This window comes from Pongo abelii, chromosome 1 (genome assembly GCF_028885655.2).
Source record: "Pongo abelii isolate AG06213 chromosome 1, NHGRI_mPonAbe1-v2.0_pri, whole genome shotgun sequence".
In the NCBI taxonomy this organism is placed as follows: Eukaryota; Metazoa; Chordata; class Mammalia; order Primates; family Hominidae; genus Pongo; species Pongo abelii.
In genome coordinates, this window is record NC_071985.2 from 131035779 (window position 1) to 131052380 (window position 16602).

At 35.7% G+C, this 16602-nt stretch overlaps 1 protein-coding gene across 2 annotated transcripts in view; it reads left to right on the forward strand.

The window, feature by feature from the left end:
• OLFM3 (olfactomedin 3) overlaps positions 1 to 16602 on the forward strand; it is a 192884-nt gene that overhangs the window by 163918 nt on the left and 12364 nt on the right. For both annotated transcript variants that reach the window (XM_002810546.4, XM_009247258.3), the window contains exon 4: positions 5256 to 5475. In XM_002810546.4, the coding sequence (XP_002810592.1) occupies positions 5256 to 5475 (220 nt within the window). The remainder of the gene's footprint in view (positions 1 to 5255; positions 5476 to 16602) is intronic.

Genomic DNA, 16602 nt, shown 5'->3' on the forward strand with positions numbered 1-16602 from the left:
CCGGCCATTAGCTGGTAGGAAGACATGGAAGCCTTGCTATAGAAAAAGCTTCATTCTTGTAGAGTTTGGTGGAGTTTCTGAAACAAGGGAAATTTCCCCAAGGAAAATTAATAATTAAATTATAAATGTTTCTCTAATGATTTTATGCTCTGCTAATATGAAGAAAGATGCAGATGATATAAATTATTTAAAGAGTTAACTATGCCATTAATATGAGCATGTGGAGAGAGTTGTTTCATAAATTTATCCAAATATTTTTCTAGATTTTAAGTGTTTTATTGGCAATTATTTACAAATACTGAAAATGGAGAAAAAAAATCATGCTATGTGGACTTTTGTTAACTATATATGAAAGAGTTATAAATTTTAAGAAAAAACTCAGCTGGGCGCGGTGGCTCACGCCTGTAATCCCAGCACTTTGGGAGGCCGAGGCAGGCAGATCACAAGGTCAGATCGAGACCATCCTGGCGAACATGGTGAAACCCCGTCTCTACTAAAAATACAAAAAATTAGCTGGGCGCGGTGGCGAGCGCCTGTAGTCCCAGCTATTTGGGAGGCTGGGGCAGGAGAATGGCGTGAACCCGATAGGCGGAGCTTGCAGTGAGCCGAGATCACGCCACTGCACTCCATCCAGCCTGGGTAACAGAGAGAGACTCCGTCTCAAAAAAAAAAAAAAAAAAAGACAAGAAAAAAGAAAAAACTCTTGGTCTGCTAATGCAATTTGAGCTCCTATTAAAAGTAAACCATTTCCCTTACCTAGGCACAGCACATAGTTCATGAAACACTGTGGTTGCCCACTTAATAGCCTCTGGTTTTCTTGTCAATTAGGAAGTGAGATTCACTGCTGATGTTGAGGGAGTGGATCTGAATTAAAGTCCTTGGGCAAGGAAAGGAGTGCTTCCTACACATAATGGTGGCTGGTGGGGAGCTAGTGAAGAACATGTAACTGAGTCTTTGTATAACACATTTGAATGTGGCAGAAAGTTTCATGGTTTAGTAATTTTCTTCAGTGGTACTCAAGAGACTGAGTAGAGAGGTATAGAAGAGCGTTACACTCTGAACTGGTTTTGGAGTTTTACCCAGAAGGTCACAAAGGAAGAAAAAGAGGGCAAGAAAGTTGAGGGTATTGAAAAAAGAGGGGACTGAAGTGATTAATCATGAGGTTTAAATTGAAGAGAGAAGTAAGCAAAGCCAGCAGTTAAGTAATTAGGACAAATTAGAGCAAGATTTAGAATATACTTAAATTTAAAGATTATTGAAAATGAGAATATGAGTGAACTGGATAAATAGGAAACTTACGGGTAAATGGTAAACAGAGAAGAATATGAGGATGAAGAGCGAAAGAATTAACTTTAGCCAGTATTTATTGAGTACATACCATATACAAGGTGCAGCTGGTCCCTCTGCTGGATGTATTATACGTAACCCGTCTTCTATGAAAGACAACTAACAGGCAGGTGAATTAATGCTGAATAGAGGCTTAAACATTACTTATGAGCACAAAGGGAGGAGCAATTAATTTTGTTTTAAAAAGACCAGGAGAAGAGTTATGAGAAAGCAGTTTCATACTAGTGACCCTACCCCTCCACTACTAAATTATAGGGGTATGAAGAAAACCAAAAGATTTACTATGTCAATTTTCAATTCTCAGGGTTAGAGTGTAGATGGTAAAATAATAATGTGAACCCAATGCTGAGGTCATTGGCAAAGTAGAAAATAGTAAGCTGGCACCTTAGGTGTGGGAAGAGCATTCCCAGAAGGAACTAGTCAGGAGGAGAGGAGCTCAGACTGTTTGGCACAGATGGACAATGCAGTGAGAATTCTGCAAAGCCAAAGGAAAGCTTGAGAGTGTCAGGGTTGACAGGGCTGGGGAATGCACGATGAAGCATGTGCATCTTTGGGAACTTTTGACAGAAGACAGGAAATTAAGAAAGAAAAAGGATACAAAATTGAGATAAACCCCAGAGAAATAATGTGGCTAGTCCTATAAATTGCCTAGCAGCAAATCAGCCAGGCTACTAATAAGAAAACAATTTTCAGGCAGCAGCACCATGTGACATAATGGCTTGGATTTTCCTAGTTCATGTGTTCCAAGTATACGCTGAAGTTATATGTCAAAATCCAAATAACAGTAATGATAATAAAAATAATGATTTTTCAGAATATTATACATATTCAAGGTATAGTTCTGAGCACTTTCAGTATATTAACTGTATAATCCTCGCAACAATCTTGTAACTGAGGCACTATTCTCATTTCCATTTTAAAGATAAGGAAACTGGTGCACAAAGAGTGTATTGGTCTATTCTCACACTGCTATAAAGATCTGTGCTGAGACTGTGTAATGTGTGAAAGAAAGAGGTTTAATTGACTTACAGTTCTGCATGGCTAGGGAGGCCTCAGGAAACTTACAATCATGGTGGAAGGGGAAGTAGTCACCTTCTTCACAAGGCAGGAGGAAAGATAGAGAGAGAGAGAAAGAGAGAGAGAGAGAGCATGAATGCAGAAGTACCACACTTTAAAACCATCAGCTCTCATGAGAACTCACTCAGTATCAGAACAGCATGGGGGAAATCACCCCCATGATACAATCACCTTTCACCTGGTCCCTCCCAGAAATATGGGAATTACAATTTGGAATAAGATTTAGGTGGGGACACAGAACCAAACCATATCAAAGAGGTTGAGTAATTTATCCAGAGTCATATATCTAATATGCATGAGAACCAAGATTCAAATTCACAAAGTCCAATTCCAGACTTATACCTTCTAATACTAATGCTGCATTGCTTCTCCAAGTAGACTTTAGGTCTCTGAATTACAAATAATAATAATTAGGTGCTCAACATATATTTGTGGAGTTTATTTATTTCTTGAGTCCTACCACGAGTTGGATTTTGTTCTAGGTGCTAGTACTATACTTGAAAAGAGGAAATGGAACGTTCCAAAGTAAATTCAATATTGAAGAATACTTTTAAAAAAATCTTCCTACCCTGTTTCTACTAAAAATACAAAAAATTAGCTGCGTGTGGTGGCAGGCACTTGTAGTCCCAGCCACTCAAGAGGCTGAGGCAGAAGAATGGCATGAACCCAGGAGGTGGAGCTTGCAGTGAGCCAAGATCGCGCCACTGACTGCACTCCAGCCTGGGCGACAGAGCGAGACACCATCTCAAAAAAAAAAAAAAAAAAAAAATCTTCCTCTGTTACACAATTTCCATCTTATCAAGAATGTTAAGTAGGTTTTGTCTTCTACACTTTTTCAGATAGAAAGCTTATGCCAACTACTGTACTTGAGATTGTCATTCTTATATGAAGAGATTGATGTTGGCTCTACTCTAGCTAAGAACTTGGATGTAAAAGCAACATAGTAGAAAGTGAGATTCTAGAAGAGATTAGCAAACACAGGTCTATACTATTCTACTGTAATCTTTTAAGTATTTGATATGAGCATTGGGTGGACTTTCCAATGCTCTCATATAAGTTTTCAGAGTTTCACAATTGATTGCCAATAATCAGATTGTGAATTGTTGAAAAGATTAAAAAAATATAAATACCTAGTTTTGAATTGAGGGAGAAGAAAAGCTACCAACATTTTAACATTGACTTGCTCTCTTTTAAATATGCCCATAGTAGAATGTAAAACCTTTGATTGTAGCAGTTGTTATAATGCAGAAAATGATACCCACAGAAATATTTTCATTAAAATCCTAATTAAACAATTGTGTCTTCCTTTAGGGATACCACAAGATACTTTAATAAGTCTATTTCCAAATGAGCTGACAAAATGAGCAAAGCACTGCAATTCTGCCTTTGACTGTGATATTTATGAGTCTTTCTCATTATTAAGTCTCTCCTTAGCCTCCCACTCAATATGTACATGTGAACAAACTCAAAGATTCTAAACTTACAGAGCAAGTGGAAATTTCCCCACAAGAAACTCTAGCCCATAAATCAGGGCAGCAATGGGAGCTCCTGCTATTTTAATGCATTTATAGTAATAACATCTCCTGAATGTAATTTAAAAATGCAATTTTCAGCTCCTTAAATCAGTTAGTGTACAGTATGATTTCTGACAGTATCTATGTATTATTCTCAAATCATCAGAGGGACAGCTCTTTCCACAAATGAGATTATTTCCAATAAATTCACAATTGAATCAAACTCCTGAAATAAATAAATATTTATTTATTTTCACTACTATTTTCACCACTATGAAGTTAGAGAGAAAGAAGTAAAGGTGACATGTCTAGAAACCCAAGGTGAAACTGTAGGCATGCTTCCATCCTGTTACGGCTAGGGGTGAGGGATACTGCTTTACAACATACACTCTGTGTGTGTGTGTGTGTGTGTGTGTGTGTGTTTGTGTGTGTGTTTGATGAAAGTCAATGCTTCAGTTTCAAACAACTCTGTGTAACTTCTCATCTGTTACATAAACTACACACCTTGGTTTCTTAAAGAGTTAATTCACCACATGGGCAAGCAATTCTGCCATACATAATGACCTTTAAATTATCTATGGTAAGATAAATGGAGTCGAAGTACAGGTAATAATTCAAAATAGTAAACAGTAACATACATTTCTTTGAGCCTTGGGAAGCTTCACCTGATTTATAACACTTACTGAACTTACCTTCATAATGAAGTTGTGCTAAAATTGATATTTAAAAGATCAAGTAATACCTGAGCACAAAGGAAAAACAAAGTTGGTAGATGGCCATGATGGAAAAATTCTAAGTGTCAGAGAAAAGCTGATCCAGAGTCCACAATTTTCTGTATGTGCCCCATAACATGGATACTTAGTAGGTGGATGATTAGACTCAACTGAATAATCATAGGGTATTTGACCTATTTTCAATCACTTTATTCAAACTTAATTCATAATTAGAAGATGGATTCTGCTTATATTTCCTAACTAGATAATACATTGTTCACTATATAAAATGTTACCAGAAAATGAAATAGTATATAGCCCTAGTTTCTATCATAGGAAGTTTTTCTAATTATGATAAGGATACATTTGTTATAGAAAAGTAAGCATAAAGAAAGGTTCTCATATGGAAAAGCTGAAATAAATGGACTTACTAGTAATAATCACATGACCACTTAAATTTTCACAAAATACCTAATTTCAACCAAAAATCAGTAAGAAATGTTGAAGCTGTTTTAATAATTTCCATTAAGTATCATAATAAAAAGAACAGAGCAGCATGATCTATTTTAAATGACTCTCAGGAACAATAGTCTGCTTTTCATAGGAGTTGAAAGAGAAAATGGATGAGCTCCTGCCTTTGATCCCCGTGCTGGAACAGTACAAAACAGATGCTAAGTTAATCACCCAGTTCAAGGAGGAAATACGGAATCTGTCGGCTGTCCTCACTGGAATTCAGGAGGAAATTGGTGCCTATGACTACGAGGAACTACACCAAAGAGTGCTGAGCTTGGAAACAAGACTTCGTGACTGCATGAAAAAGCTAAGTGAGTATGACAATTTAATTTGTCTAAGTTACATTTTTATATAGTTTCAAAGAAAATTGTATTCTTACGTTTTATAAAGAGTCATAAAATATCTAATTGTAAAGAAATCAGAGCCCATTTTCTAAGTGTAAAGTGTCCCCTAATGACTTAAGCGTGTCTGGGTACTCTGTGCTAGACTAATGTTTTCTTGATTTTTAGAGCACTGTGTTACCATTTGGTGGCTTCAAATAAGTAGTCTGGCAAATACAGTGAACTCTATGGACTACACTAGTGGATACACATTTTATTTTCTAATACGTGATATCAGTCATTGCTTGGCTAGAGGTAAAAGAAACATTTTTTTTTTCTTTTGGTTAGTGGGGAAATTTAGAGACTAGGGAAAGGGAAGTTACCCTGGGACCAAATGTCCAACAGCAATTATTAAAGCAAATGGAAATAATTCCTCCAATTTACAGAATTGCCATCAACTGCTGTGATCTACTCAATAAATGAAAAGGTGGCAACTACTTGAATAGGTACTCACCACTGTGTAAAGAGTCAAGCATGTGACATGCATGGGTCATGGACTCTAGTTCTTACCTCCTAAAATGTGTGGTCCAATCTGGTCTGAGTTACAAACTCTTTCATGATATCCACGAGCTAATTATTTAACTGAAGTCAGCACGGGACTAGTCTGCAACTTGAATGTAAAATAAATAAGTGGCCATGAATTGAATAAGGAGGAGTTACAAGTTAATTTAGGATCAGTATTTTAGTTGTTGACATGATGTGACATGACAGGGAGGGCAAGTCAATACCCATAGAAAGTGTTCTCTCAAGACAAATAAATCCTTTTGTGGATCAGGAAAATTGGGAAGAGAAGTAAAGCACACACACGCAAAAAAAAAAAAAAGATTAATTTCTAGTAAAGAAAACTTCAGTGAATAAACGTAAACATTTAAAATAAAATTTCAGTGGCTTACAAGAACATTGTAAAGACTCTTTTACAAATATGCTTCAAGTGATAAAAAGAAATCCAAAATGCAAAATGTTGCATTCAGTTATCACAGCCTCAGAATAGTGTGGGAAATTGCTACATCGGAGGCTCCACTGTCATCATACCGGAATTTCTAAGAGAATCCAACAAAATGAATCAGGAGGAAATAAGGTAAACCTGAAGGCCTAAACACATGTTCAAGAATCCTCAGCTCTTTATTCCTCCTCAAACACAGTCTACATTTTTTCATTTACAGTTGGTCTTCTAACAATCAACTATGTATAATAGATTCTGTGACTCCAGTTTTCATTCCTCTCTAACTCATTGTACACATTATTGCCAAAGGGATTCTCTGAAGTATAAATCTGATATTATTTTGCTCTGCTTAAAATCTCCTATGGATTCTTTATGTCTAGGATACAGTCCATGGCTTATGTGACCCTTCATGTGTGGCCCCTTCTGCTTCTCCAGGCTTAGCTTTTGCCACTTCTCTCCTCACACACTAAGTCCCAGTCATGTGTGCCTTACACTGTCTTACCATGGAGTTGTTATAAGATGCTGTTTGTTCCTGCTCCTGAAACACTCCTTCCCCTATGTACCCTGCCTCCATCAACACACTTTCACCTGCCACATGTGATAAACTATTCATTTGTCAGGTCTCAGTTTAAATATTGCGTCTTGCTAGAATCATTCATTGCCCTCCCAGACTAGGCTGGTGTCCTCGCTAGGCACTTCCAAACCCTGATATTTCACTAATGACTGGACTTCCCTTGTTTCATTATCATTGCATGTGTAGCACAATGTGTCTTGCTAGACTTTTTTTTCCAAGGACAAGAACAATGTCTATCACGTTCACTCTACATGTTGTATCTTCCAATGCCTAGAAAACTACCTGGCAAAGAAAAGTCACTCAATAAATATCTGGTGAATAAATGTACTCTATAAGGAGTCATAGGAACAATTTCTACACTTTTCAACCATATTACCTATTTCAAGTAGCAGAGAATGATCTGTTTTACTCATAACAAGAAATGCATCTTTTTAGCCACATCCTATTTGAGTCAAAATGGCAGGGCATGATAAAACTAAGCAAGGGAAAAGTTATTTATTTAACATAGCACTTAAATAATTCTTTTACATGCTCTGCTTTTATAATTCAAGTTGTGGAGTTTATGGTTAATATACAATAGGTAAACATTACTTACATAAGGAAATTCTGCTGTTATATTTGATTCTTTTTATATTAAGAAATATCTTTAGTTTAATGCCAATATTAGTGACAGGGCTTGCCAGATGGTGTCTCCACAAAATAAGATTTGAAGTAAATCTCAAATGGAGAATTACCCAGTGTCCTCAATAATATGAAGTTTACAAAGAAATATCCAGATGCATTTTCTATTAGCTCATAAAATATCTGGTTAAAGATTTTCTGCAAGTGACAATCTGTAGGATTTGTCTGTGTAGGGCTTTGACTTGCTTTTGAGAAGGAGGTCCATTTGTTATAGAGAAACCATTCCAGACCCTGAGAATCAATTCACTCTTCCTAGCATGTCACAATAAACCCAAGCACATAGGCATTGCATGTAGTGAGCCGACATCTGCTAAGTACAAATGCACTCTACTGAAGCAAGGACAGGAAATAGGATGATTCTAGTTAGTAACCCCCCTGAAACCTAACATATGTCAGTTATGTTTTTGAATGAACAACACAAAAAACAACTTCTGGGATTTGCTCAATTTTATAAATGAGCTTTCCTTCTACAGGTATTCTGTCTGGTTTACCTAGATGGAAATAATTTGTACTGCAGTTGGATAGTTCTATGTTCTCCTCAGCTCTATTTTAACCCCATTTGTTTGTTTTTTCTAACCCACATGTAACCCCCCAAATATAGCCTCTTCCGATATTTTGGACGAAGAGGGTTAATCTAAGTAGGCATGCATTCATCCTTTTTATTCTTCCTATTGAACATTGCATAATATTTCTATAGCGTCCTTATGCTTAGGACTTGATCCTTAATATCTGTAACATCACGGATCTTTTTAATTAATTTTATCCAGTGGACCACAATGTTAGAAAGAATTTGATTGTTAACTAAACTGCATTAGTTAATCAATATTTATTTTTATTTTAGCTAATCTAAAACAAAACTTGGCAACTAATATAATACAAATATCAAATAGCAATAAAATCGGTATTCAACCTTCTTATTTAATGAGATGGTTGCTATATAAGTTAATTGAGATGACTTTATAAAATACTGAAAATAGTTTCCACATTTCATAAATGCTTTCGTAGATTATTAGCAGCCTTCAGTTTCTTATTTACTTAGTAGAGGGGCCATTGCCATAAACAATGAATGTAACTCTTTCATGCTTTTTATCTCAATAACTGGGTAGTTTTTACTATCCCACCATGTTTAGGTCAATTAACCACTTATTGAGCATCTCCTGAGAAAGAGGATATTTTATCAGCTGGACCACAACCCTTAATTACAATGTAGAAAACGTCCAGGCAGAGCCATACAGTCGTTATACAGTGAAGTATAAAGCCACATGGTTACTGAAAAAATAAATAAATGAAACTTCATATTTTTATTTTTAAAAGAGCCACTCTATTTGAAAGAAGATGTGTGATAGTATATATTATATATGTTGTTATATTATATATAGTGCATAAATATATGTATGTAGATACACAATTGCAGAAGAAATCAAACATATAACTTTTAGTATAGCAGTAGGTTATAATTTGATTAACACTCAATTTAGTATTTGCATTTCCTGGCAATTGGTACAGTTTGGATCAATTCATCTCTGAGAACCCTTGAACTCCAAGGCTAATATTATCACATAAACAAATACCCAATTATCCATATATCAGAATACATAGGCTTGGGGAAGAAAACTGATGTTAACATCAGGACCATTAACAGAAAGGGTAGAGAAAGAAAAGCATTCAGGGGTTCAATTGTTCCTAAAGGGCCTATAATCCAGTTGCTATGCTGCTCACATCTAGAGTGGGACATTGGATAATTACAGAATCAGCAATATAGTAACAAGAGCAAGAAGGCTTATTCATCAAAGACATCTTCACTCTACACAAATGCTTCTCAACCCACATGGCCAATTAGTAGAGCGTAGAAATGGATTAGAGAGAAACAATAAAATTACAACAATGATGAATGTGTTTTCCCTCACTTTTTCAGTGGATTTGCTTTTAAATAAATGTCACAGCGTACATCACATGAATTTTAAGATGCTAAAAAACAAGCTAGTCTTATTGCCTGCAAAATCTAAGTTACCCCAAAATAGTAAATAAGATCCCGAAGGAATCATAAGTCATCAAGACCACTGGGGCACCATGGGCACCATTTTGCTTATTTCTACTAGAGAATTAAAGGTTTGGAGAAATCAGGAAAATCTCGCAACAGCAATGGACCTCTGGCCTGAATGAGGTACAGTAATGTCCTTTTCTAAGTTCTTAATGTACTCCAATGAAAGACGGAATAGGATAAAGTCCCCTGTTCTTAATTGAATCATGTCACATTTCTAGATATGCAGAATGTAATTGTATGTATGTGAGAATTCGACTGAAAAAACATGATTGAAGTTTGTACACACCCCTACGAACAACAAATAGATATTTAATGTAGATTATAATAAGGCTTTCCAGCTTTCCAGTCCTCTGCCCCGACTCCCTCATGTTAGTGCTGTTTTAGGGCAATGGTTTGGTGCCATCTAGTGAAGCATTAGATTCTATTACACAGCTTTGGGACTTCATGTTTAACAGAAGGAAGATTAGAAACTTAAGGTCACAAGTAGAGACTTGAGTTACTGTCTTTACCACTTATGCCAAATTAGTTTTTAAACGAGAACCAAAGTATCTGTGGGCTAATACTTTAACAATTATTTATTGACTCTCTAATGTGTGCTCGCACTTTGCTAGGTATTAGTGGATGCAAGGATGGGAAGGAGACCATCTCCCTCTTCCTGTCAAGATTATATTTTAGTGGGGACAACTGACACATAAGTCAATAACTACGGCAATATTGGATGCCTACTGCTTGACAAGCACTAGGCCAGCTGCTTTGCATGTGCTATTTCCAATCTATGCAAGAACTCTGGGTTAGGCATTAGTATCAACAACTTCACTAAAACAGATACTCAGAAAGTTTAAATTAACTGCCAAAGATTCATGTTAGAGGCAATCACTTTACATGGAAGTCCTTCTGAGTTCAAAGACTGAGATTTCTTTCCCCATACATAATGTCTTTTGTGGGGTACAAAATAATAAAGACCCCCCCAGATACCTCAATAACTTTAATTTAATGAATAGAACCACCATCCACCCAATTGTTGTAGAAAAAAAAGAGGCTAGATTCATTCTTAATTCTTCTCTGAACTTCACACCGCCATGCAATCGCCACATCTTTTATCTCCCCCTCACCAATTTCTCAAAACCACCTCTTCTGCATCCTCACTTCCACCAGCCTAATTCAGAGTGTCATTTGTGATTTTTCAACTGAATTACTCAAATGGCCTCCTGATCATTTGTTTTGGCTCTCCATCACTAAAAAATATTTAGTGTGATCTTTCCCCAATACAAATCTTGTTATATTACACCTGTATTCAAGTGGTTTACCTTTAAAATGGAATCCAAACACCTTTGCATGCTTTGTCTTCATGAAATGGGCTCTGCCCAATTCTCCAGGCCTTGAGTTCTCAGGTTCTCATGATGCACTCACTCTAAGCTTTAACCATTCTAATCTTCCAGTTTCTCAATTGTGCATGCTTTCTTTACCTTCTTGACATTGAACTTGCTCTCCCTTGTCATGGGACACTCTTCCTTCCCACTTTAACTATTCCATGATTTTTCCTTAATGTGGTTGGATTCCCCTGGCATGGTCTCCCACAACCACCTCCCGTACTCTCCCATGACACTTAGTACAGTAACATATTTTACAGAAAATGCCCATTTGTTTTTCTGTTTTAAATCTTTACACCCTTATAGATAAATTCTCCCTGCACTGAGAGATCAGAATCAATGTCTTGTTCTAGTTGAATTTCTGGAGACCATCGCAATATACCTGAAACGCAGTGGACAAAAATTAGTGTCTGCAGAATGTTCAAGAGCAAATTTGATTTGTCAAATCAAAAGCTTTAAGTTGCTTTCAAGAAATGAATCAATGTGTGTCAAATATAAAACACATCAATATCTTTTACAAAGCCAAAAAGCTTTTGGAGGGAAAGGAAAATAAAAGCACAGCCTTTTTTCATGTTTGTTGTCATTGCCAACTGTTCTGTCTTCAATGGCAATGCAGTATTTCATTCCAAAACATCTGATACTTTGCTTTATTAGCATTTAAAGCAAGAGACACTAAAGATCTCAGTGAAAGCAGGAATTAACAAAAAAGTCAAGCTGTGTGCCTGAGGTAGAGATGAGTGAGGTTTGACTCAGAAATGCAATAGAGGAAATTTATAAGAATATTCCTTTAAATTAAATTGAATCTTCAAATAAGTCATTTACCAAAAACAGTCTTGCTCTTCCCAAAATTCTAGGTTGTAAAATAGAATGGCAATGTCTCCATTGTCTATGCATTTTATTCTTTCTTCTGGAACTCTGGAACCTTAGTTATATTTTAGCCATATTTTTGGTAATTGGTAAATTTTATCATATATTTATTTATCATTAATCGTCCTCTTATCTCCTACATTTTTCTAGATTACAACTAGGTTATGAGCCTCTTAATAATATAAAACCTGTATTTCCAAAGTCAAGTAGGAATTGCAAAATTAGTTGGGATTTCATAACAGAAGTTGTCATTCAGTTTGAATGCCGAACAGGCTTCTCCTTAAAGATATGTTCATAATTAGGCTTAATCCCAGAAAAGGTAAAAGGAAGAGTCAAGGGAGTTTCAAAAATAATTAAAAAGGTGAAACTGTGTTAACTTTGAAAAATGTTGGTTATTTAAAATGTTCATATTATTCTTGATCCCATTAGCCAGATAACCATTAGAAACTCTTTCCGGTGCTCTATCCAATACAACATTTTAGATATCCATTGTTATCCCTACCTTTCCCTCACAAATATAACTCATAAGGCTAGACATGCAAATAAAAGTTTAATATAAATTTATTTTACTACCAAATGTATGGTACAGACAAACTTATTTTAAGTACCCAAATAGGTAGACTTTAAAGATCAAATCAGAAGTATTTCTTAATGAATGAGTTCTCTAATGGCCTTAAGTAAAAAGAAATAACATTCTGTCCATAAACATATTCAGTAATCCATTTAATTTGTTTATAAGGGCATGACCTTAGGATTCAAATCCAGAAGCTATTAGTGCAGGATATTACAGAGTACAATTATATAAGAAATAATTATATATATAAACAAATAAACAAGAGAGAGGACAGATGGTTTTGACACTTCGTTAGTCCAAACAACTGATCTTCCTGCTGAATCCCAAATGATATCTTTTCCTGAGCTACTGATTGATAAATATGGATTGTAACTGATTATAAGAAATTTAAAGTCCAAAAGTCGTGATAGAAATAAAATGGTCAGTTTCTTCAATTATTACATTTGGTAAGATGTATATTTCAGTACATTTTCTGAATATACGCAATGTGCACATACAATATTTTATAAATGCTAATGTTTTCATATCTTACTGCAGACAGAAGAGCACAGCAGGAGAAAATCAATGAAGCAAGACTCCTAACTTCCTTCTTTGCCATCCACCTTTGCAGGAACATTTGTCTTCCAGGCATTTGGGAAAATTATCCTCTCTGTCTGGCTCCCTTTGTCCTCATAAAAAGTGAGAGTAAAGTGAGAAAGATAATGATTTATTTGACCAAAAGCTAGTGTGAGGAAGCTGAGAAGTAAAAAATGACTCTTATTGTTTATTTTATTTTACCACATTTTACAGTATCTGTGCTCCATTAGAATCTGGAGATACCTATGTTACTTAACACTAAGGTACACAAAATTATAAACAAAGACGCTGCCAGTTTTATACATTCCTGTAACTTTAATTTTGCTAATTTCATTTGGCAAGATGAATCCTAGCTTAGGAAATCAATAACCATTTGTAAGGGAAGCATCTACTGAGAAGAAATCAACATCGAGAGCTCTGTCAGCTTTTTGCTTCCTGAGAATAAGGGTAGATGATGGTGATCATAAACATAACGCTGGTGGTGTCTATTTGACCACAACCACAAATACCACCTTCTCTCCATCAGCATATACATGCTGTTGATCCACTATCTATTCAATGTTCCCTTAGTTAAAATGAAAAAGTGTCAAGCTTCAGAATTTTCATTTTATAGATGAGGAAATTCCACTCCAGAGAATAAGGCATTGTCCAACTTCATACGATGATTGAATGCTGTGGCCTAGATTTGAAACCAGGCTTCCTAACTCATGCCTCAGTGTTCAAACCTGGATGGAATATACCACTCTAAGAACATTTCCTGTGAAATTGTTGGGAGTAAAAACAGACAGACACTCACACACAAAAATTATAAAAGGAAAGATAGGCACATGATTACTCATGGTTACTAAACAGATTAAACTACCATCTGCTCATGGGCTTCATTTATTTAATTATTGTCTTTCACAACATCAGCGTATTGCTCTCTACTAGATTATTTTTATAAACAAACCTTTCTTAACCATCATCAGCACAACAATAAAAATTTCCTGTAATCTCATATTTTCCTACCCCTATCTCCCTGCTTCTTTTCCCTTGAAAGAATCTTTTATAGCTGCTGCTTTGGTTTACATTCTTTTCAAACCAACTTCGATTCATTTTCTGGGATCACCACACTTTATCTGAGTTTTATAATCAGCAGTGACTCTTGCTGCCAAATTTTATGGTTATTTCTTTGATCTTATGTTGCTAGACATCTTAGTGGTGTTTGTCACAGGTCAGTACTACATCCTTCTTAAAAAACTTTCTTCTTTTGGATTTCTTAATATCACGTTATTTTTTCTATCCCACTTATAGCTTATTCTTGGGCTTCTTTGATGAGTCTTATAAATATTGTGATTTACAGAGTTCTGTGCTAGATACCTTTCTCTTTTCTGTGTGTGCCTTCCCTCTGAGACAATATGTAGCCCCTGGCTTTCACTGTCATCATTATGCTAAAAACCATCAAAACTGTTTGGTCAAAACTCAAAGGAGTATCTGTTCCCTAGATTTATATGCTGTTTCCACTGATATGTGTAATAGTCACGAACAACTTAGAATTGTCCCTGTTGGATTCTTTATTTTTGCTCCCAAACCCATTCCTCCCTCAGTCATTTCATCTGAGTAAATGACACTACAATCTGCCTAGCTGGACAAGCCAAAAGTCTAGATGTTATCCTTGATTATTTTTTTGAGTTTTTAAATTCCCTTTCCTCACATCTAATCCAAAGCCTAGTCCTATCCACTTTATTCTAAAAACATATCCCAAGTCCATCTACTTTTCTCCATCCCCACAACTGCTTCCATCATCTTTCACCTAAATCAGCCTGATAACCTTTTTTTTTTTTTTTTTTTTTTTTTTTTTTTTTTTTTTTTTGAGACAGAGTCTTGCTTTGTCACCCAGGCTGGAGTACAGTGGTACAATCTCGGCTCACTGCAAGTTCCACCCCCGGGTTCATGCCATTGTCCTGCCTCAGCTTCCCGAGTAGCTGGGACTACAGGTGCCCGCCACTACGCCCGGCTAATTTTTTTGTATTTTTAATAGAAACAGAGTTTCACTGTGTTAGCTAGGATGGTCTCAATCTCCTGACCTTGTGATCCGCCCACCTCGGCCTCCCGAAACTGATAACCTTTTAATGAGACTATCTGTTTACACCCTATCCACTCTACAATTAATATTCTATACAGTAGCTAGAGAGATCTTTCTAAGGTGCAGCTTACATTCTGTCACTCCCTTACCCCTTTAAAATAATCCAATGACTTTCGATCATTCATAGACTAAAATCCAAATCTTGTCTTCACAAAGTTTACAAACTTAATATGGACTACTGGACTACTCATCTCTCCAATCTCATCTTCTTCTGTTCCAAGTGTATTCTAAACACATTGATCTTCTTTCTGTTTGTTCCTCTTAATTCACCAAGCATATTAAGGCCTTTGCAATAACAATAATAATAGCTATTATTTCTTAAGTACTTAACTATGTACCAAGCACTATTTTAAACATGTAGCCCGTATTTTTTATTTAATCTTCTTAATAACACTTTGATATATATATTATTTCTATTGTTACCCATGAAACACTGAGAGGTTAGAAAATTGTTCAAGGTCTCCAGCGAATAAGGGATAAAATCAGGATTCAAATCCAGGCCGACTCTTTAACCCATGTCCCCAACCACTTTAAGATGCTGCCTTCCCCTAGCTATTCTCTAAATGGCTAAATCCACTAAACAGCTGCTCCAGTAAATAAACTAAATGCCTAAATGTCCTTCTCTTGTCAATAAAATGTCAAATTAAATGTCACACACTGAGAGGTCTTCCTTATCCTCCCAATATCAAGTAGCTCCCCAGTCACTCTTTATAAAATTGCCCTACTTAAATCTTGGCATTAAATTTATTTCTGTATGATATGTTTAGTTTGTTTATTTGTTTTTTAATTTATTCTTTCTCTCTTCTCACCAAAATGTAAGCTTCACCAGAACAGAAGTGTCACGCTTTCTCATTATTGTTAACTCTAGTATCTGGAACAGTGCTTTCTGCTAAAAAAAAAAAAAAAAAAAAAAAACCTTAGCTGGATGAATGAATAAATAAATGAATGAAGCACATAGGTCACATACAAAAGCTATTCTTTTAACCACCTAAAAGTTTGCTTTCTACGGTAAGATTGACTAGAGTAAGAATCAATTTTCCCCACAAAACCAGGTAAAAATAAGAGTCAACTAGCCAAAAGACCACTTTACATGGTCACCAAATATGGAGAAACTTTATGCAAAGCACTTTGTCCCCTACTCAGTGAAAAGTAAAGGACATTTTCATACATAATTATCATATACCTACTTTGGGTTTTAAGCAAGTATATCGCTTTGGAGTATAACATTTTTAATGTATTCACTATTTCAGAATAAGAAACCGAAGATGCAGTTATTATTTTTAAATTGCTAATGCCTTGGCACA